At 44.0% G+C, this 22721-nt stretch overlaps 1 protein-coding gene across 1 annotated transcript in view; it reads right to left on the bottom strand.

The window, feature by feature from the left end:
* The window catches only part of SEZ6L (seizure related 6 homolog like), an 87428-nt gene that overhangs the window by 11942 nt on the left and 52765 nt on the right, over positions 1-22721 (bottom strand). The window contains exons 11-13 of the mRNA XM_061169253.1: positions 22018-22212; positions 19108-19299; positions 2314-2508 (exon numbers count right to left, since the gene is read on the bottom strand). Of these exons, the coding sequence (XP_061025236.1) occupies positions 2314-2508; positions 19108-19299; positions 22018-22212 (582 nt within the window). The remainder of the gene's footprint in view (positions 1-2313; positions 2509-19107; positions 19300-22017; positions 22213-22721) is intronic.

The following is a 22721-nucleotide window of genomic DNA, read 5'->3' as shown; positions in this document are numbered from 1 at the left end:
TGAGCACAAAAATATACCCACAGGGACGGGGTTCAGGGATGCAAAACCCCCAGAGTGAAGGGCTTCGATGGAAAGAGTGCATGATAAGGTTGTGGGAGGAGCTGGCCCCCAAAGGCCCAGCAATAGCCGTGTCCTACATAATATGGAGATTTCCTAGTTAGAGCTTTGGTCAAAGTGACTCTCTGACTTTCATCATTATCATGTGATGATAACAAAACCAGCCGACAAAAAAGCTAACTAACTAACTAACTGACTGCAGACATCTCTAGAGCCAGGGCATTAGGAAAATGGAAAGATTAAGGCAGATGCTTCCTACCCAAGACATGAATGGGACCTTGATTGCGTGTCTGGGAGGGCACGAGCTTCCATGAAATCTTAGAAATCGAAGGAAATGTTGAACCTCTGAGTGTGATCAGTGGGCCCCGGGGGGCACGTGCTAAGAGGCAGCTTCCTGGGCCCTTTCCTGGACCTGCCAGGGTGGCGTCCTTGGGAACCCAGGGCCCCTGAGTCCCAGGGGGTGGCCTCACACTAGTGCTCTGTCATTTCTCCAACTCCAGACCACAAACGATGGACCCCACTTTTTTGGAGAAGAGAAGTGATTTATTATTTCATTACAGAGTTGGCAGGGTGGGTCACAGGAGTGGAAATGGAGAGGAGAGAAAAGGGCAATGGTCTCCCAAGACAATGTCTTTCCTGCTGGACGGTCTGTCGTACCTGAGGGGCCAGGACTGCCTCACCTGGCGGGGTTTCAAAGGCAGGGAATTTATAATTAGCAGAAGTGGGTTCAAATCCTAGATTTGTCTTGTACCAGTTGTGTGGTTTGGGGTAAGTCACTTAACCTCCGTGAGCCTCTCTGTCCACATTTGTGAAATGGGTATGACGGCTCACCTATCTCAGAGTATGGTCATGAGGCTTCAATGAGGTGATTCAGGGAAAATCTTTTTTTATAGGTACAATTCACATAACATAAAATTAACCATTTTAATTCAGTGTCCAATTCAGGGGCATTTACTACATTCACAATGTTGTGCAAGCATCACCTCTGTCTAGTTCTAAAACATTTTCATCATCTCAAAAGGAGATTCAGTATCAATTAAGCAGTTACTCCTCCCTCCCCACCAGCCCCTGGGGAGCTCTAATCTGAGTTCCATCTCTATGGATTTACCTATTCTGGATATTTCATTCAAATTGAATCATACAATATGTGACCTTTTGTGTCTGGCTTCTTTCACTGAGCACAACCTTTTCAAGGTTCATCCATGTTACAGCATTCCTTTTTACGGCTGAACAATATTCCCTTATATGAACATGCCACATTCTGCTTATCCATTCACCAGCTGATGGACATTTGGGTTGTTTCCATCTTTTGTGAATAATGCTGCTACGATAATTTGTACAAGTGTTGGTTTGAATACCTGTTTTCAATTACTTTGTGCCTATACCCAGGAGTAGAAATTCTGGCCGGGAAAGTATTTTTAAGCCTTAACGCTGAACTTCATGAACGAGCATTTGGGGATCCGCTGAAGTTACGGGTTCCCAAGTAGAAATGTAAAACTGCATGTTTTGGTTCCCCCGGGGGAGAGAATTCAGAGTTTTCTGCCTGATTCTCAAAAGGGTATTAACACCATAAAAGGTTAAATCCACTTGCCTAAAGCATTGAACATATTTAGGATATGATTATGAATTTCACACCTCAAAGATGCGGATAAATGGATCCAAATCTCACTAGGTGTGCCCTAACTTAATTTCAACGATGAGTGGTTCACTGATTCTAAAATACACTCCCCCCGCTTTTCACCATCTCTGAGATGGGGGGTGTCTTACAATCACTGGGGTATTACAATCGCTGCCACCAGGTGGCGCTCAAGATGCCTGTGCTTGTGCAATCAGCCCAGGACCATCAGTACCTGGAGGATAGGTGTGAGCATCTTGGGAGAACGCCCAGAGGCGACAGGGGAACACCCATCACCCTTGGGAACCTTGAGAAGGGGGTGCAGGAGGCGGGAAACGTTTCAGCCACGCTGTCCAAGCAGGAGTCAAAAGCAGGCTGCCTCTCCTTTATGATAAAAACCTAAGCTCTTTTAGTAAGTAAAAACAAAAATGCTAAGCAAGGAGAAGGCACCGTGTCATAGTTTAATTGGCAGCCATGTCCTTTCTCAGCAGTGCAGAAAATAACGGTGGTGTCTTAGATTTAGTGAAACACAGTAGCCTGGCTTTTTAGAGCAAGTTTAGAATCGCTGCAAGTCAGTCTTTACATCTCTGGGTCCCTCATTCCCCGGGACTTCGGGGGTGGGGAGGCGGTGGTTTCTTTACCTTTACAGACGGGCAGGGGCCCATTCCAGTGGGATGGCTGTCCCAGGATGCATCGAATGGTCACTTCGCCCATGAGCTCGAAGCCCTCATAGCACATGAAGGTGAGGGACTCTCCTGGCAGGTAGAGTCGTTTGTACAGGATTTGGTACCCATTTTCAGGTAACCCTGGGTTGTCACATGCCAGGGACTCCTCCGCTGAAATGCAAGCCAAAAGGAGATCTGATGAGACGATGTAAATCTTTGGGGACTCCTACTCAGAGCCTGTGTGGTCTGAGGCCAGTCTCTCCAGCATCACTTCTCTGCTTCCCCACCTTGCACTGAACTGTTGCCCACTCCTCAAACTCACCTTTCCCTCTCCCACCTCTGGGCATGGGTTACACATGGGCACAGTAGGATATACTAAGCTGTGGAATCTGGGTTAAAAATCTGGTTCTGCTTACTAGCTGTGTGACCTCCAGCAAGGGCCACAACCTCTCTGAGCCTCAGTTTCCTCATCAGTAAAATGGCAATAATAGCAGTACCTATCTCACAGGGACTTGGAAGATTAAACAAGATAATGTGTGCAAATGCTTAGCATGCCCTTGAAATGTAAGTACTCAGTAAATAATGGATGGTGGTGTCGTTAAATTATGAAATATTCCTCCTGCTTCCCACCTTATACCTCACCTGCCCACACAGCCTGGATAAGTCTTGTTTTTCAATACTCAGTCCTCATATCTCCTCCTTCAGGAAGCCTTCCCTGATGCCCCCTACCCCTAATTGAGTCACTAATCTCTCTGGAGATGAGCCTGTTAAGGCATGCTGGAAACTCAGGGCCTGGTATACAGCAGGAACACAAATGACTCTAACATATACAGCAGGAGCATCATAAATGACACCTGCTAGCTTAAGACTTATTGGAGAGTTGAACCTGCCAGTATGACCCATTCCAGGGCCAGCGTGTGATCTAGTTCCTTTTCAGCACCTGGATGGACTGAAAAGCCAGCAAAAGCTGCTGTGCACACAAGACTACACACCCTGAAACATTAAAAATTCTTACTATTAAAAAATTTAAACTGGGTAAAATCTATAGAATATAAAATTTACCATCTTAACCATTTTAAGTATACAGTCCAGTAGTGTCAAATACATTCCCATTGTTGTACAATCAATCTCCAGAACTCTTCATCTTCCCAAATGGAAACTCTGTCCCCATTAAACACTAACTCCCCATCTCCCCTCCCAACCAGCCCCTGGCAGCCACCACTCTACTTTCCGTCTCTATGACTTTGACTACTCCAGGGACCACATATAAGTGGAATCCTCCAGTATTTGTCATTTTGCGACTGGCTTATTACACTGAGCATAATATCCTCAAGGGTCATCCATGTTGTAGCTTGTGTCAGAATTTCCTTCCTTTTTAAGGCTGAATCATATTCCATTGTATGGCTGGACAACATTTTGTTTATTCATCCATCCATCAATGGACACTTGGCTTCCCCTTTCGGCTATTGTGAATAATGCTGCTATGAACATGGGTGTGCAAATACCTTTTTGAGACCCTGCCTTCAATTCTGTGGGTAGATATCCAGAAGTGGGATTTCTGGACCATACAGTAATCCTACATGTAACTTTCTGAGGAACCACCATCCCGTTTTCTACAGTGGCAGCACCATTTTACATTCCCACAAACAGAGAACAAGGGGTTTTCTAAGCCAAATCCTAAAACATTTTGTTCCTTCTGGACCTTGCTTTGCTGTACAAAGACCCAAGTCTTTACATATCACAGCTGCACCTGCCATACATGTTTCAGAGACACAAGCTCCTGTCCACAGCTTCCAATACTCACTTGATTAGTGAAACTCGGAAGAGATGACATGCTGTCTCTTTTTACCTGAAGGATTCCTGTAATTCTGAGTGATTTTTACAACCTACTAGTGTAATCCCCCAGCTTGCCATCATCCTGACTCTGCAGGCCCTCGGTTTAGAACGTGGAGCAGGTGGGTCTTTTATTATTTCATACCTGGTGATTCCACTGCGCTTGGAGAAGAGGCAAGGTCTCCAGATTGGGCTATTAGGACTTTGTCCATCTGCTTCCTGCCTCCCTCTCAAATGGTTCCTCACTTTACATCGAACTAGTCACATTTTGCCAGATGGGTTACTCTGTTTCACCCCTTTGGGCTTTGCCTATGCTGTTCCCTCTGTCTGAGATGCCCTTCCCCTTCCTATCTAAAGGAGAGTGACATAAATACACTACCATGTGTAAAACAGATAGCTAGTGGGAACCTGCTGTATAGCACAGGGAGCTCAGCTTGGTGCTCTGTGATGACCTAGAGGGGTGGGATGGGGAGGGGGGTGGGAGGGAGGTCCAAGCGGGAGGGGATATGTGTATACATGTAGCTGATTCGCTTCATTGTACAGCAGAAACTGGCACAACATTGTAAAGCAATTATACTCCAATAAAAAAAATAAATAAAGGAGAGTGCAGTGGAAAGGCTAAGACAGCCCTTAATAATCTTCACCTGCTGGTATTAACCCTCTTTGCAGCTCTTTGTAGCAGGACCTGTGACTCACTTCCAACCAATAAAGTATCAATACAGCAAAGACGAAGGGCTGTCACTTCCGTGAGGATGTTACCTAAGACTGTAGTTCTGTCTTGCTAGCAGACTCTCCACTGTCTTTGGAGTAGGAGCTCCAAAGCTTGGAAGTGGATCCTTCCCCCGACTGAGCCTTCAGATGAGACTCCAGCCCCAGGTCTCTCTTATGAGAGATCCTGAACCAAAGGACCCAGTTAAGCTGTTCCCAGACTCCAGACCCATAGAAACTGTAAGATAATAAATATGGGTTGTTTCAAGCATCTTATTTTACAAGGCAGATCTCAAGAATTCCCCCAAGGAGCCAGATCTGTCCCCAGCAGCATGAATTCCCCTGTCCTTGGAACCCTGTTCTATAACCTTCACAGACCTCCATCACAGCTTCAGAATCTTTTATGGCACTGTTTGATTCTCACTTTGCCCACTCACTCCCAGGCTGGAAACTCATCTTATGTTCATGCCAGGAATTCCAGTGCCTAGCACCTTGCCTGGATCACAGGAAGCATTCATTCATTCATTGGGTCAATGAATGTTTATTGAACACCTATTATGTGCCAACACATAAGTAGCACTGAGGACACAGAAGTGAATAAAACAGATATAACCCCTTGCCCCATGGAAACTGTGGATGGCACATAGTATAACAGAAGTCCCAACTAGACCCTATTTCTCTGAATTTGACCTACACATGGGCTCTACTTAGCTTGTGCAAATCAGGGTATTTCATGTAATAATCTAAATTTCTGGCTTCTTCTGAAACATTGGAAGATAAGACAATACTGGGTTCACATAACTACATGGCAATGATTGTGACCTGGAGCCCAAGCACTCAACTCACATGGCATTGAGTAGAAGCTGTCCCCCTTAGATAAGAAATATGTTCCCCAGTTAGCCACAATCCTTACCACTCCCTATTGTTCTACACATGGTACCTGCCTGACATTTAGGAAGGCATTTTAATGTATCACCTTTCCAAGGAACAAATGAATGAATATGTTTCAGTGACAGTAATCACCACTAATGAGGAATTGGGGCTTTGATCTCTTTGAATGGGTGGGTCGATAGCGACCTGGCTTAGAAGGTTCCTAAGGTTCCTAGGGTTCCAACCTCTTGAGGTTGGAAGATTTTTTTCTTTGTAATTCAATAGCAGACTTCATCAGGGGTGAAGAACTGTTTTCCTCCCATACCTGCAATCCAGGAAGCCAGCTTGTAGAAAGGGACTTGCTGGGTCGCTGGGCGGCTAGGGGTGCATCTTGCACAATGCAGATGCACCTTGGCAGGCGCTCGTGCTTTTATTCAGAAAACATTTAGCAAGTGTTTACTGCATGCCAGGCAACGCACTCAGCAGTGGGGCCAGAAGGCGAATCAGACACCATTCCTGCCCTCCAGAGACTGTGGTCTCAATGCTTTAAGGGGGCAAACAAATGTAAATGGACAATTAAACAAAAAGAGATGGCAGTTGCCGTCAGAGAGAGAAGCTCAAAAGAGTAAGGGGCACCTGGAGGAGACCCCCTAAGTCAGCGGGGGCGGGGCTGTTAGAGCAGCTGAGAGAGAGAGACAGAGATATTGACTAGCATTCCCTTCAGTTCAGACTCCCAGAAATGAGGCACCAGGTGGTTCAGCCGATGCCTGACCAAAGCTAATCCCTCCACTAAACCAAGGTCATCTCTGTGGTTGAAGTTCACCCACGGGCACTTGAGAACAGCCAATGTTACCATGTCTGGGCCCCTGGTCAAACCACAATGCCTTCCTTCAATCAATCACGGGAACCCTTAAAGACAGCATTGTATTATGCGTCCATGGAAGACACCTAGAAGGACTGGTAAGGTATCATTAACCTTGCAGAGTGTGCCTGGGGTATGAGCTGTAGGAAGGGAAAATTTTCCTTTTACATTTTATAGTCCCATATAGCATATTGATGTATCGTTTTAAAAACAGGTTGGACACGCCTTACTTTTATAATATACACAGGTAATAACATCATGACCCAAACCCTGCACCCATGTCCTAATGATTCCTCTGAAAGTTTGCTCTTCAACCTGGCTGGGCTCTGTGGAGCTGGGGTTGGCTTTTACTCACTGCTGTATCTTCAGCAGTCTGGCACACAGTAGGTGTCCAATAAATGTTTCTTGAAAGACCTTACATCAATTCAACTGAAAGAAGATTACAGAATAGAAGTTCTTGGGCTCAAGTGCCTAATGGCCCAGGATTCAGATCCTAGTTATGCACCTGTGGGTAAGATATCTGACCTCTGTGAGCCTCAACTTCCTCATCTGTGAAATGGGATAGCTCATAGGGTTGCTATGATGATGAAATGAGCTCATGCAAGTGAGGGTGAGCAACATATAGTAGCACCCAATAAATGCTGGTTATTTTTCTGGGTTTTACAATTTTGGTCATATTTTCATCCCAACTTTACTATTGTTTACTTAATCTTTTTTTAAATTTCTATTAACTTATTTTTCCATTTAAACAGTGCTACATAATTTAGCCTCACCCCAAATAATAACATTCTTATAATCACAGGTTTCAAATGTCAGTTTTATTTTTAAAGATTTTCTTAACATTGAAAAGTTAAACTGGGCACTGTCTAAAGCCACAGGGGTATCGCCAATGGAGTATATAATACTCCTTGGGAAATGCAGCCCAATGCACTACACTTTACAGTTTATGAACTTCCAGAGTCTAGAATTCACTCTTTGGGTTTAAAAAAAAAAATGTTCAGTCCAGCAGACATTTGCTCTGTCCCTATGTTCCAGGCTTGTGCTAGGAGCTGGTAGAGAGTAGGGAACTAAAGAAGCATGGTTCCTATTTTCCCAGGACTCAGTCTAGTGGGGGAGAGGAACAGTTATCAGGTAATTGCAACCCAGTGCTTGGTAGCAGCTGTGATGGGAGAAACACAGAGCAGAAACCTCACTGAGTAAGTCAGAGGTGGGAAGGTCAGGGAAGGTTTTCAGAGGAAGCCTGGAAATCCAGTGCTCTACTGGGAGAGAGTGAAGACTCAGACCCCAGGTAAGTGCTGATCTGATTCCTTGGCTTCCCACCCTCCTGGGAATTCAGCTTCCCAGTAAGTGATCCTTAAGAGAAGATAAATCCTTAAGACCAAAAAAAAAAAAAAAAAAAAAAGGTATTACCTGCAGTGTAGCAGAGTGGCCAGCAGGTGGCAGTGGCAATGCAGAAGGATTTCCCTACAAACTTTCCCTGGAATTTTCTTTCATAAATGAACAGATTAATGAGTATAATAAATATTTCTTGAGCACTTTCTATGTGCCAGGCCCTGGACATACAACAGTGAGCAAGACAGACATGGCCCCTGCCTTCATGTAACTTAATGTTCATGTATTCCACAATATTTCCTGTACCAGGCACTGTCCTGGCCCTGCGGAGGTAGAAAGTGACAAAGGACAAATTCTTAGACCTGGAGGTAAAGGAAGAGACTGACAGCAGGTCCAGGAAGATGAGGGGGAGGTGTCCTCAGCTGTTCTCACCTGGCTTCATAGTAGAATCACCCTAGGTTATTCAGTGAGTCGGCTCTGCCCCCTAAGGAATTTTAATCAGTCCCCCCAAATATTCTTATTAAAGCTCCCCAGGTGATTCTAAAGTCCAGCCAGCAAAGAAGACATACTGATGGCCAAGAGGCACATGAAAAGATGCTCCACGTCGCTAATTATTAGAGAAACGCAAATCAAAACTATAATGGGGTACCACCTCACACCAGACAGAATGGCCATCATCAAAAAGTCTACGAATAACAAATGCTGGAGAGTGTGGAGAAAAGGGAACCCTCCTACACTGTTGGTGGGAATGTAAATTGGTGCAGCCACTATGGAAAACAGTACGGAGGTTCCTTAAAAAACTAAAAATAGAGTTACCATATGATCCAGCAATCCCACTCCCTGAGCATATACCCGGAGAAAATTCTAATTCAAAAAGATACATGCAGAACCATTTACAATAGCCAAGACATGGAAGCAACCTAAATGTCCATCAACAGATGAATGGATAAACATGTGGAATACACACACACACACACACACACACACACACACACACGCACACACACCATGGAATATTACTCAGCCATAAAAAAGAATGAAATAATGCTATTTGCAGCAACATGGATGGACCTAGAGATGACCATACAAAGTGAAGTCAGTCAGACAGAGAAAAATACCATATGATATCACTTATATGTGGAATCTAAAAAAATGATACAAATGAACTGATTTACAAAACAGAAATAGACTCTTAAAGTCCAGCCAGAACTTTAGGGCTGAAGGGTTTAGGGCTCAGAACTGCAGCTCTGGTGTCTTGACATGGTTAAGAAATTAACAATTTAATCCATTGATTTCCAAAATATTCAAATACCCATTCTGTACCAGATGATTTGCAAATATTATTTCTAATCCTCCCCTAAATCTTTAAAGATGGTAACAGTACTGACCAGAATAGCCAAAATTTACTGAGAGCATCCTATGAGCCAGGCACTATTTGGAGTTCTTTTATCTATAAACTCAGTTATTTATTACAACAACCCCAAGGCACAGACATTGTTATGACTCTCCCCATTTTATATCGGTGCAAATGAAGCACAGAACTGTTGGGTATCTCGCTGGGTAACCTGTCAAGCTCGTTAGTGGGAGAGATAGGATTCAAATCCAAGTGGTCCAAGTCCACTGTTAATCACCGCACCATACGGACATTTTACAGATGAGGAAACTGAGGCTCAGGGGAAGGTCTCTTGTGAAAGACCCCACAAGAAGGAAGTGGCTGAGTTACGATTTGAGTCTCTGCCTCCAAAGTCAATCCAATTCAATTTTGACCTAACCATCAGTAAGAGTCTGAGAAGAATTCCACATGGAATTCCACCTCTGGCAGAAACCAGCTGTCTTTGAAGGCATCTGTATTTATCTTTAGCTCCCAGAAGATGGCAGGAAAGTGATGAGGGAAGTGACTTGAATTTGAAACTGGAGGCCGGGATCCGCTGTGTTACCTCGGGTGAATCAATTCATGTCTCTGAACTTTACTTTTTCCTGCCTGCTACGTATACAGACTGGACCAAGACCCCATCCTTAAGCTGAGATGTGGCTGGGCAATGACATTCCTACACTGAGGAGGTACCCACACTTTGAGATAAGATTGTTTAAGGCAGGTTTTCTCAACTTAGATGCTGTTGACATTTTGGGCTGGGTAATTCTTTGTGGTGGGGCTGTCCTGTGCCCTGTAGGATGTTGGGCAGCATCCCTGGCCTCTGTCCACTAGATGTCAGTAGCACTCCTCTTCCCCTGTTGTGACAACCAAAGATGTCTCTAGAAATTTGCTTTTGACAATTGTCCCCTGGGGAGCAGATTCACCCCTGGTGGAGAATCACTTGTCTAAGGTTTAAACAATTCTGATGGCAATCCGTGTGATTTCAACCTGTTCTTTCCCAGGAATTTAAGTGACTTGGACTGATGGTCTTATAGACGTAATCACAAACCTACCCTCATTTTTATCGTCCTCCCATTTCCCCCCTCTCTTTAAGTATAGGAAAAAATGTACATTTTTAGAGCACATTTGTGCGAAACGCTCAAAATCAGGTTTCTTGGTTATTGCTATGAATGATTTGTAATATACTCTACAGTAGTGGAGCAGTGAAACTGAGTGGTAATTAGCAACCAATGTTAACTGAGCACTTATTATATACCAGACACACTGTTATGAGCGTCTATATTGATGATTGGCATGATCATTCTTTCTGATGAGGACACCGGCTTCGGCTTGTTCAAAGTCACGCAGCTGGCAAGTGGCAGGGCTGAGATGCAAACCTGACCTGCTGGATTTGAAGTCCTGTGCACTTAACGGTTCTGCTATAATGAAGGGCCCTTCTCCTGCCCAAATTCCCTGGGCTATCGTGAATTGCTCTGAGCTATTGCTTTCTCAGAGACAGGAATTTTTAAATGAAGAAGGGCACCCAGCTAGAGCCTGGTATGCTGGCCGAGGTGAGGCTGCTGGGGATGATTCATCAATGGCAACTTTTACTATGGCCACCGTCTGGCCATGTGGGTTCTATCCAGGTCAGGAAATCTCCACATCTCGTATTTGTGGTGTTCTGGGGGCAGGGCTGTGAAGGGCCAGGGCCTCCTGGGGAATCCCTACATGCCTCTCTGGAGAGCCACCCATAAAACCCTCGCTATCTTTGTCGGAGCCTCATTACTTTTCATGCTGTGGTTTATGTCTTCTGGATGGGACCCCCAGCAGCCATCTACCATGCCGCCACCAAAGAAGGGAAGCTGCAACAAAGCCACGAAACTCAATAAAGACTGCATTAGTATTGCTAACAAGGACGATGACAGTAATAGTAACAAATACTGTTATTTTTTGAGCCTGCTGGGCCCAAGGGATACAAGAACCAATTGGATACATTCCTAGCAAGCAAGGTATGTGTCTGAGTCTCTGAACATATAAACAGATCATTTCGATAAGCTGCAGCAAGTGCTGTGTAGCTATAGGAGCCATGGGAGTGCAGATGAGAGAAACATGACCTAGCCTAGGCAGTCAGGGAGGTGTTTCTGGAGGAGGTGATACTGCGGATCCATTGTTATTTCTTTCATAGACTTGTTTCTCCTCCCCCATCTTCAATAGACCCCAGGCTCCCTGACAGTACAGATTGTGTCTGTTTACATATTGCTGTATTTTTGCCATATTTTCAGGACCTAACACCATTGTTCCCAAACTATACACCATGATGCCCCCGGGTGCCACCATGAACTCACAGGGGTGCTGTGAGATTTTTTAAAAATGTTGAGGAGACACAGTGACATCTTCCAGCCTCATGTGAACTCCTAGCTTGAGAAAGTTCACAGTTTTAACATCAGACTGAGCTACATTCTTTTTTTTTTTTTTTTTGGGGGTGCATATAGATTGCAGTTTATTTACTTTTTTTAACATCTTTATTGGAGTATAACTGCTTCACAATGGAGCTACATTCTTTCTGATGATGCCCCATCTTTGCAAAGCTAGGTTTTCTGTGGTTGCTGTGCTAAAAAGCAAGAACTGTGACAAAATCAGTGTGGAACAGGAGATGCAGGTGGCAGAGTCCAGTCTGATGCTAAGAGTCTGAGAAGTTTGGCAGAGCCCAGCAGGCACACACACTCCCGCAGCAGTAGTTGGATTATTACTGTAATTGTAAATAAGTGTTACTTAAGAATGAAATAAAAATTTTACAATCTTTCTCTCAATTTATGTGCATTACTTTCTCAAGCAGCTCCTAAGTTGTCAGGATATAGCTGCTTATTAAGTGGATTGGACCTAACTGCTTAATAAATAGAATTGTTAGGTATTCTTAATAAATAGAATTGCCTAGGAAATCTATGAAACAATCCTGACACTCCAAAGATACTGTGAGTTGAGAAAGTTTGGGAACCTCTGTCCTAGCATGCACCTGCAGATAGGAGGACTTGTTAAATGACCGAATTACATCCAACAAACCTGCATGGTAGGAAGTAGTAATCCGTTTTCACAGATGGGGGCCCTAGGTCCAGAGAGGGCAAGCTACTGGTCCAAGGTCACCCAGCAGAGCTGGAGGTGGGTCTGACAGCAAATTTCAGACTCTTCCCTCTACCTACGCCTGACCTGTCTATTCTTGAAGTGGCCTGGCGTAAATGGACCAGGAGCGAAAAGACATGGCTTTGAGCCCCAGCTGGACCAAACGATGGCGTTGGCAAGTGACTGTGAACAGAGGCTGCAGATGTCCAGAGCTTATATGATTTGCTTGTTGGTGGAAAGTCTTGGTCAACAGTAGAGCCCCAGAGCTTCACCCGGGAACCAGGGCTGCAGAGTACGAGGTAGGAAGAAGACACTTTGGGGGTTAGGCAGGCTTTAGCTGGAATCCTGGGTTTTCCCCTTCCCTGCTGTGTGACCTCAGGAAAGCTGCTCACCCTCTCTGGGCCTTCTCTGCCTGCTTTTAAGTGGACACGCAAACCATTCATGCAGTTTTGTGAGGGTTAAACGTGTGAATGTTGGGGAAGGGCTGGGCACAGCCAAGGTGCTCATCAAATCAGGGCTGTTTCCTTGGTTCAGCAGAAGAAACATTTTAAAGCTGTTTTATTGGACTTCCGTGGTGGCACAGTGGTTAAGAATCCGCCTGCCAATGCAGGGGACACGGGTTCGAGCCCTGGTCCGGGAAGATCCCACATGCCGCGGAGCAACTAAGCCCGTGTGCCACAACTACTGAGCCTGCGCTCTAGAGCCCACTAGCCACAACTACTGAGACCGTGTGTCACATCTACTGAAGCCCACTTGGCTAGAGCCCGTGCTCTGCAACAAGAGAAGCCACTGCAATGAGAAGCCCACGCACCGCAACGAAGAGTAGTCCCTGCTCCCCGCAACTAGAGAAAGCCCGTGTGCAGCAACGAAGACCCAACACAGCCAGAAATAAATACATAAATAAATTTAAAAAAAAAAAAAGCTGTTTTATGTCCAATAACCTTGTTAAAAATACTCTCGGAACCCAGATACAACCGCCCCCTCAGTCCGGGCACCTCGTTGTTAGAATCTGACTATCCTCCTGCCTCGTGTGTCATCTCCCGTCGGCCTCACCTGCCTGGAACAATGCTGGAACCCCATGCTGGGTTCTCCTGGCATCTGGGAGGAGGATGGCGTGTTTCCTGACACCCAGCTTGACTCGTGAACTCATTAGCATGGGTGTCAGGGACACCTTCTCACCAGAGCTCTGCAGATCTTAGGGAAAGGCGGCGGCCCCAGAGGGAGTGGGGCTGCCTCTCGGAAACCCAGCAGCTGCTGCAGCCCAGAGGGTCTTTGGAGGCTGTGCCTCATTAGTGAGGTGCCTTTTCTTTCTTTTAAAAAAATATTTCCACCTTTCAGTATTTTAAAGGGGAAATGAGAGCTGTATTTGCTTCCTGGGCTGCTGTAGCAAAGTGCCACAAACAGGGGTCATAGGACAACAGTCATTCCTTGTCTCATAGCTCTGGAGGCTAGAAGCCTGAAATCGAGGAGGCAGCAGGGTCCTGCTCCCTCTGAAACCTCCGGAAGGAAGATGCTTCCTTGCCTCTCCCTGGCTTCTGGTGGTCTCTGGCAATTCTTGGCATTCTTGACTTGCAGGTACAACGCTCCCATCACTGCCTCTGTCATCACGCGATGCTCTCCCTGTGTCTGTGTCTCCATGTGAGTCCAAATTTCCCTCTTCTTGTAAGGACACCAGTCACTGGATTAACGCCCACCGTAATCTGGTATGACCTCATCCTAACTTGATTATATCTGCAAAGACCCTATTTCCCCAAACCTCATCATTACAGGTACTGGGGGTTAGGACTTTGACATTGTTTTTTGGGGGGACACAATTAAACCCCAAACAGGAACCAACCGGTCAGTGTCAGAACTTGGCCCAAAGGTGTGGGGACTGGGAAGGGATGTGGTGGTGGCTAAGGGGTTAGGACCATAGACTACAATTCCACTGGGACAGCCCTGTGTGAGTTTGCGCCCTGCCACCCATGGTGAAATGATGGCGGCGCCAGGCTGGTGGAAGGGATGCTGGCCTTGGAGATCAGAGCCCTAAATCTGAATCCTAGCTCTGCCCACAAAGAAGTTTTGTGACCTTAGTCATACTTCCCTTTGAGAATCAATTTCCTTTACATACCCCCCTCCACACACGCATTTATATATGTGTGTGTGCACATATATACATTCACAAAAATACATATATATAAAATCTAGTTAGCAATGTATTTTACACGATAACTACTGTTATCTGTATTTTCCTCTGAGCTTTAGTTTCCTTAATGTATATGTACATGTATATACACACATACTGTACACATATATACATATATGTTCACAAATACATATAACATGCTTAGCAAAATGTCTTACACAGTCAATAGATAACAACTATTTTTATTATCTGTAAAATGAGGGCAGCTGTGTTTTATCTCAAGGTTATCCTCAATTGTATTTTATCTCCCAGATTCCCTTCAGCTCTGAAATTCTAGGACTCAGACTAAATTCTAGGACTCAGACTAAATTCTAGGACTAAGGCAGATGGGAACACAGGGTTGTGTGGTCCAAGATTCCCTGTTACTTGCGCAAACAGAATAATAAAGTCTCTCCTTTTCTGTGCAGAGCTTTTTATTGCGATGAATTCCCACTTGTCTATATTTGCTTTTGTTGCCTGTGCCTTTGGTGTCATATCCGTGAAATCATTGCCAAGACCAATGTCAGGGAGCTTTTCCCCTACGTTTTCTTCTAGAATTTTTACAGTTTCAGGTCTTACATTTAAGTCTTTAACCATTTTGAGTTGATTTTTGTGTATGGTGTCAGATAAGGGTCCAATTTCAAAGAAAACAATCAGTGAGAGAAATCTTCAATGTACTGAATGAGAGAACATATTTGCAAACCATGTATCTGATAAGGGGTTAATTTCCAAAATACGTAAGGAACTCCTACAACTCAATAGCTGACAAACAAATAACCCAGTTAAAAAATGGGCAAAGGACTTGAATAGACATTTCTCCAAAGAAGATACACAAATGGCCAACATGTACACGAACGATGCTCAACGTCATGGTCATCAGGGAAATGCTAATCAAAACTACAATAAGATATCACCTCACACATGGTAGGATGGCTATTATCAAAGAAACAAAAGACAGCAAGAGTTGGTGAGGGCATGAAGAAGAGGGAACCCTTGGTGGGAATGCAAAATGGTGCAGCCGCTATGGAAAACAGTGTGAAGGTTCCTCAAACAATTAAAGATAGAACAAGCGTTATGATTCAGCAATCCCTCTTCTGGGTATTTACCCAAAATAACTGAAATCAGGATCTTGAAGAGATTTTAGCACTGCTGTGTTCATTGCAGCACTATTTCCACTAGCCAAGATGTGGAAACAAACATCACTGATGGATGAATGGATACAGTAAACGTGGTATATACATACAATGGAGTATCATTCAGCTTTGAAAAAGAAGGAAATTCTGCCATATGTGACAACATGGATGGACCTTGAGGACATTATGCTCAGTGAAATAAGCCAGTCACAAAAGGACAAATACTGTCTGGTTCTACTTATAGGATGCATCTAAGATAGTCAAATTCAGGGACTTCCCTGGTGGTCCAGTGGGTAAGACCCCACGCTCCCAATGCAGGGGCCTGGGTTCGATCCCTGGTCGGGGAACTAGATCCTACATGCATGCCGCAACTAAGAGTCCGCATGCCTCAACTAAGAATCCACATGCTGCAATTAAGAAGTCCGCATGCCGCAACTAAGAGCTCGCGTGCCACAACTAAGAAGTCTGTATGCTGCAACTAAGAGCTCACATGAAACAACTAAGAGCCCGCATGTTGCAACAAAGATCCTGTGTGCCACAACTAAGACCCAGTGCAGCCTAAATAAATAAATAAATATTTTTAAAAAAATGGAAATTTATTTTAAAAAATAGTCAAATTCTTACCATATGATCCAGCAATGCCACTCCTGGGCATATATCTGGGCAAAACTATAATCCAAAAAGATATATGCGCCCTTATGTTCATAGCAGCACTACTCACAACAACCAAGACATGGAAACAACCTAAATGTCCATCGACAGATAAACGGATAAAGAAGATGTGGTGCATATATACAATGGAATACTACTCAGCCATAAAACAGAATGAAATAATGCCATTTGGGGCAACATAGATGCAACTAGAGATTATCATGCAAAGTGAAGTAAGTGAGAAAGAGAAAGACAAATACCATATGATATCATGTATACATGGAATCTAAAATATGACACAAATGAACCTATCTGTGAAACAGAAACAGACTCAGGGACATAGAGAACAGACTGGTGGTTGCCAAGGGGGTGGGGGGAGGGATGGGGTGGGAGGCAGGGGTCAGCAGATGTAGGCTTTTATATATGAAGTGGATAAGCAGCAAGGTCCTACTGGATGGCACAGAGAACCATGTTCAATAGCCTATGATAAACAATAATGGAAAAGAGTATAAAAAAAAAGACTGTATATATGTGTATAACTGAATCACTTTGCTGTATAGCAGTAATTAACTCAACATTGGAAATCAACTATGCTTCAATAAAAAAATCTTTTAAAAAAAGGTCAAATTCATAGAACCAGAGAGCGAAATGGTGGCTGCCTGGGGCTGGAGGAAGGGGAAATGGGGAAATTGCTTATCAACAGGCATAAAGTTCCCACTATGCAAGGTAAGTAAGTTCTAAAGATCTGCTGTACAACACCATGCCTTTGAGTTAATGATACTCTATTATACACTTAAGGATTTGCTAAAAGGGTCCATTTCATGTTGTGTTCTTACCACACCTTCCCCCTTTTTGAGAAGAGAAAATGGGAACCCAGAAACATAAATCTTCCTCTAATAAAGGAATCAGATGTCAATTAAGGAAAATTTATGAAGTAGATGATGTGCACTTAAATTTTTCATTTATTTGGGTCTGTGCGATAAATCCCTTTCGTGGGCTGAGAAAGCTGAATTTATGGACTAGCACAGGGGACCCTGGCCTTGGCTGCCTCATGGATAGAAAGAGAGGAAGGTCTCCCCAGAGTCTGAATTTGACCATGCTCTGCTCTTTATCAGAAGCAATGAACATCTCTGTTATTAATTAATTATGTGAATGTGAATTAATGCATGTGACTGCTCAGAATGGTGCCTGGCATACAATAAGTGCTCAATAAGTACAGGCATACCTTGCTTTATTGTGTGTTGCTTTACTGCGCTTCACAGATACTGTGTTTTTTTTTTTTTTTTTACAAATTGAAGGTTTGTGGCAACCCTGCATGGTCAGATGAGGGTTACCATTTTTTTTTTAGCAATAAAGTCTTTTAAAATTAAGGTACATACATTGTTTTTTTTTAAGACGTAATGCTATAGCACACTTAATAGATTACAGTATAGGCTAAACGTAACTTTTATATGCACTGGGAAACCCAAAATTTTGCTTTATTGCAATATTTTCTTTTATTGTGGTGGTCTGGAACTGAACCCACAGTATCTCTGAGGTCTGCCTGTATCTGTTTATCCAATGGAAAAGGACAAGGATTTTCTTGCTTTCCAATTGTCTTCCAAACAGTGAATGCTTTTGTCCATCTAAATGGCAGGGCTGCTTGTTTGTGGCCATGAAAAAACTCCACAAAGCCTGTTCTGATACTTGTGAGAAGTGACAAAACACAGCTACTTCAGGAGAGAGCCACGTCCTTAAGTTACACTCTGTTCATCACAAAAGATGTAGTTTACAATAAACATAAACATACAATAAACATCTATTTTGTTGTTGTTGTTTAAAGTCTGATTTCCCAGCACTATCGAGACCTCAGTGCAGCTCTGGGAGCTTGGGCTGGCTGTGCCCTTAATGGATCTCTTCAAAACACACTCATAAAATAGCAGTGCAGCTGACATCTCTAAACCCCAGGAATTGCGTGAGGCTTTGTTCCTTCTGCAGAGCCTCACGCTTTTCTTAAGCAATGGGTCCGATCCCTGTCAGCACATCAGAAACCTTGGGGAGCTTTTGAAACTCACACTACACCTCAGACCAATTGCATCTGAATCTCCAGGGCGTTTTAAAACATCCTAGATGATTCCCACGCGCCCTCGAGGTTGAGACTCCGCCCCTGCCCCAGACCCCTGCTCTCCACCTCCTCTGTCTGGTGAGAATATGCAGTTACTCTTCCATTCTCAGAGTGACCTTGGAAGCCTTTTTTTGAGTTTTTATGGTAGAGAAACCCCTAAAGTGTTTTTTTAACCAAACGTTTGCTTTGATGGCTCCATAGAGGAGGTCAAAGAGAGTCTAAATCACTCTATTTACTGCCCTGCGGACTGTTCAATTTTAATCTCTTAGAGTCAGACAGGCCTGGGTTTGCCTCTGGCCTCCTTCTTAACTAACTAGCTGTGTGACCTGGGGCAATGATTTCACCTCTTTGAACCTTAGTATCCTCTTCGGAAGATGGAGACAGTACTGCCACGCTCAGGAAGCTACCCAAGGAAGAAGAGAGGGAAATCTGGTAAAGGACTCAGCAGAGTGCCTGATGAACTTACCGTAAATGTTAGAGTAGCCATGCCCTCAATCCCTGCTAGCTACTGTTGGGGGACAGTGATAACAAACGCTCCCAAGAGTGGGGACCGCCTCCTAGCAGCCCAGCCCTCCACCGGGAATAGGAAGACGCCAACCCCCAGATGCACCCCGGAGGCTCAAGCCAATAAAGAGGACTCACACACACAGTGGGGCAGGCGAGAGGTCCAGATGGGCGTGCCGGTTTCACGGCTGTAGCAGGTCAGGAGGGAGCTCCCTTCCAGCACGAAGCCCGTGTTGCAGGTGTACTGGATGGTGGTGCCCACCAGCAGCACGGGGTCCGAAATCAAGCGGGTCGAATGGTCTACTTCCCCGGGATCGGTGCAGTACATAACTACACGAGATGAAATCAAACCAGGCGGGTGTTAGGGTCTGATGACCACTGGTTTGCTGAGAACTACAGAATGATCTAGAACATTTCCTCACTTAGTTCTTTCCCTGTTTGAAAGACACTGCATGCGGCTGGAGAACAGGCCAGGACAACAGAGACTTGAATTTAATTTCACTTTTAGGAATTTGCCCAAAGAAATGTTTGCATCAGGGCCCAAAGACCCATATACAAGGCTGCACGTTGCACATAATAATATTATATTTGTAATGGTTAAAAAGCAATCCTTTAACAGAAGAGGAGTTAAATATCATGCAACAACCATTCCATGAAATCCTGACCGACCACTAATGAGAACAAAGTGCTCTTTCTCACTGCTTTCTTAACTACAGGAAAATAAGCATCCATTCCATTCATTCATTCATTCACTCATTCATTTATTTGGCCTCACCGTGTCGCTTGTGGGATCTTAGTTCCCCGACCAGGGATTGAATCCCGGGCCCAGGGCAGTGAAAGCGCGGAGTCCTAACCACCGGACTGCCAGGGAAGTCCTAAGTGTCCATTACTTTTAAGTTAAAAAGTCAATATAGATAAAAGGAAAAGAATAAACCAATTAAAAAGGAATGAAGTATGGAAAAGAGAGAAACTGAGTTTTAAATTGACAACTGTAATGTAAATTTTGCACTTTGACTCATGATACACTATTGTTAATATTTATGCAGAAAGGAAACATCTTAAGACTAAATAAAACCTATTTCTCATTGTGCTGCAAAAATAAAAATAAAAAGGAATGAAGTAGATCACGTGTGTGATATGAAAAGATGTCTATTTCTGAGTTGAAGAAAAAAGCTGTTGCAAGGCAGTTTCTAGAAATTGATGCCTATTATGGTAAAATATATCTGCAGCTATTTCTATATGTGTATCCATATATATCTCAACATACACAATACACACACACATACATATTTACGTATGTGTGTAACAAACACATACATACATATGCAATTGGAATAAAACAGAATAAACTTTTGAGAGTGGCCTCATTGCTAGAGAGCAGATCATAAGGGATTTTTCACTTTCTACCTCATTATTTTACTACCACTTGATTACCATATTTGTTACTGGCACAATTTTAAGACATAGTTACATATTTACATCTTTTAATGTCAAGAGTGGAGCTTAACCAATGAAAGGTGGTTAGAACATTCAGGGACTTCTAGGTGGGACCCCATTGTTCTAGGAGGGTCTTCTGCTCTCATTTCACTAGAAGAGAAGCACTTTGGTGGGTCTGTGTCTTGAACGCAGAGTGAACGTGGCACCCAGCCTGGGAACATAAAACACGCAGGCACACAACAGGCCCAATACACATTTATTTGCTCTACTTTGGGCCCTTTCTTGGCAAAAATTGAGGCATGGGAGGGGACTCCCCCCCATAGAGAGCTAGTTATGTCCCCTCCAAGCCCTTAAAAATGTTTAAAAAATAATAATGATGATGTAGATCGCATTGGTGGGTTCGTGATGGATCTCTCTTAATTGCACATCTCACTGTCCATTTTTACTTTCTATCACAATCCACACACATACGCACACCCCACATTCTGTTGCAGAACAAATCGATGTGTTTGTGTAGCTGGTTTTATGAATCTTTAGGAGTTCTTTCATGTTTCCCACCATTATAATTTTCCTTGATGTTGGAACGTTTATGACAGGAATTGTATGTAGCCCCCCCATGCTTTCCTTCCCTGACAGCCTCTTTCTCTGCTGCACTTAATATTTCTTCTTGGGCAACTGGTGATTTAAGTCATGCTGAACAGATCTACCAAAGTATCACCAAGGATCCAAGGATTCCCAGGAAGAAGGTTGCAGACTAGAGCTTTATGTAGGAGGTGGGAAGCAAATGGATGAGGGGAGAGGCCAAATTTAGCTCCCCCCGCCGCCCCCCTGATACTAAGACATCAGGGTAGAAACCATTAGAGGCACTTCCTGTCGCTACCCCTCTTCAAGACGCTAAACTCAGCTATCACTAGACACACTTGGCCTGCACTCAGGCCAGAACTCAGGCGAACAGGCAGAAGGAACCAGGAGACTGGGCTGGATGCTGTCTGGATAAAGTCAGCTACCTACCAGTGTCTACTTCAATGTAAATGCAAGAGAAAGACCACTGAAGGTTTAGAAACAAGGAGAAGTTTTCTTGTTTCTCTAGATACCTTCACTAAGGCATTGTCAGAAAATTCAAGCTACTTCTTTTAAAAAATTATCATCGATCAAACTATTTCCATTTTGGAAATGTTGAGAAATTAAAACGTGCCTTAAAAAAAAAAAAGTCGGCTACCTACCATAGGGGTTTTGAACTGGGGCTCCAAGGGCCAACTTAGATTTGTTTTGCTTGGCTGCTGCAGGTATTTTAACGACTTGAATTTGAATGATGTTTTTACACAGGCTACATATATTCCTGTTGACCGCAGTCCACACCATTCCCTAATGTCTCACACCCAGCCTGCTTTACTTATTTCCATTATCTGCCAGGCTTTTGAAACCACCTGAGTCTGAGATCCCTGCCCTTGGCCTACAAAATGACATCGGTGAACGGCACCGGTGTGTTGGTGGAGTAGAAGAGAGGCCAGATTCTACCCTGAATAGCTCCTCTGCATCCATGCAAGAAATACTCCATGGGAGGGATTTTCCATCCAACGACCTAGAGGAAAACAACAAGACTACTCTTACTTTTCTCACAAAATGGGGGATCGCTGCTCCAGCTGAGGTCCCACTGGCAGGTGAGGGTGTCGCTCCCCACGATGTCATAGCCGGGGTCACACTGGTAGGTGATTCTGGCTCCCCTCACGAGCTCCGTATGAGAAGTGGTTTTCCAACCATTCTGGATCTCGGGCAAATCTGAGCAGGAGTCGTTCCTTGACACCTCTTTAAAATAAAAACATCATCCTTAGATGGGGAGGTGGCCTTGTTGTTGGGGGTTCCTTTTATGAATGTCAGAGGGAAGAGCAAATAGAAGAAAAAGCCCCCAGAAGTAAGCAACACAACTTCTGAAATCCCTTAACCTGCAAGAACTCTTCTCTAGGGGGATTTTACAATGATTTCTTCCCATTTTGGATGTGGAACCTCCAGCCAAGCCATCAGAGGACTGCAGCCCCAGCTGATATCTTGACTATAACCTCATGACAGGCCCCAAATCAGGACCACCCAGTATTAACTCCTGAATTCCTGACTCACAGAAACTGTGAGATAGTAAACGTTTACTGCTCATTTTGGGGGGTCATCTGTTACATAGCAATAGGTTGCTACTATACTCAGCCTTGTCCTAAGAATGTCCATAAATCTATGGGTTTGATGGATTAGTCATATACATTTTTGTAATGCAGACTAAGATAAACACATAACTATTAAGATAGAAATAATTATTGGTTGCATTC

This window comes from Eubalaena glacialis, chromosome 15, assembly GCF_028564815.1.
Source record: "Eubalaena glacialis isolate mEubGla1 chromosome 15, mEubGla1.1.hap2.+ XY, whole genome shotgun sequence".
Taxonomy (NCBI): Eukaryota; Metazoa; Chordata; class Mammalia; order Artiodactyla; family Balaenidae; genus Eubalaena; species Eubalaena glacialis.
This window is presented reverse-complemented; position numbering and strand designations above follow the sequence as displayed.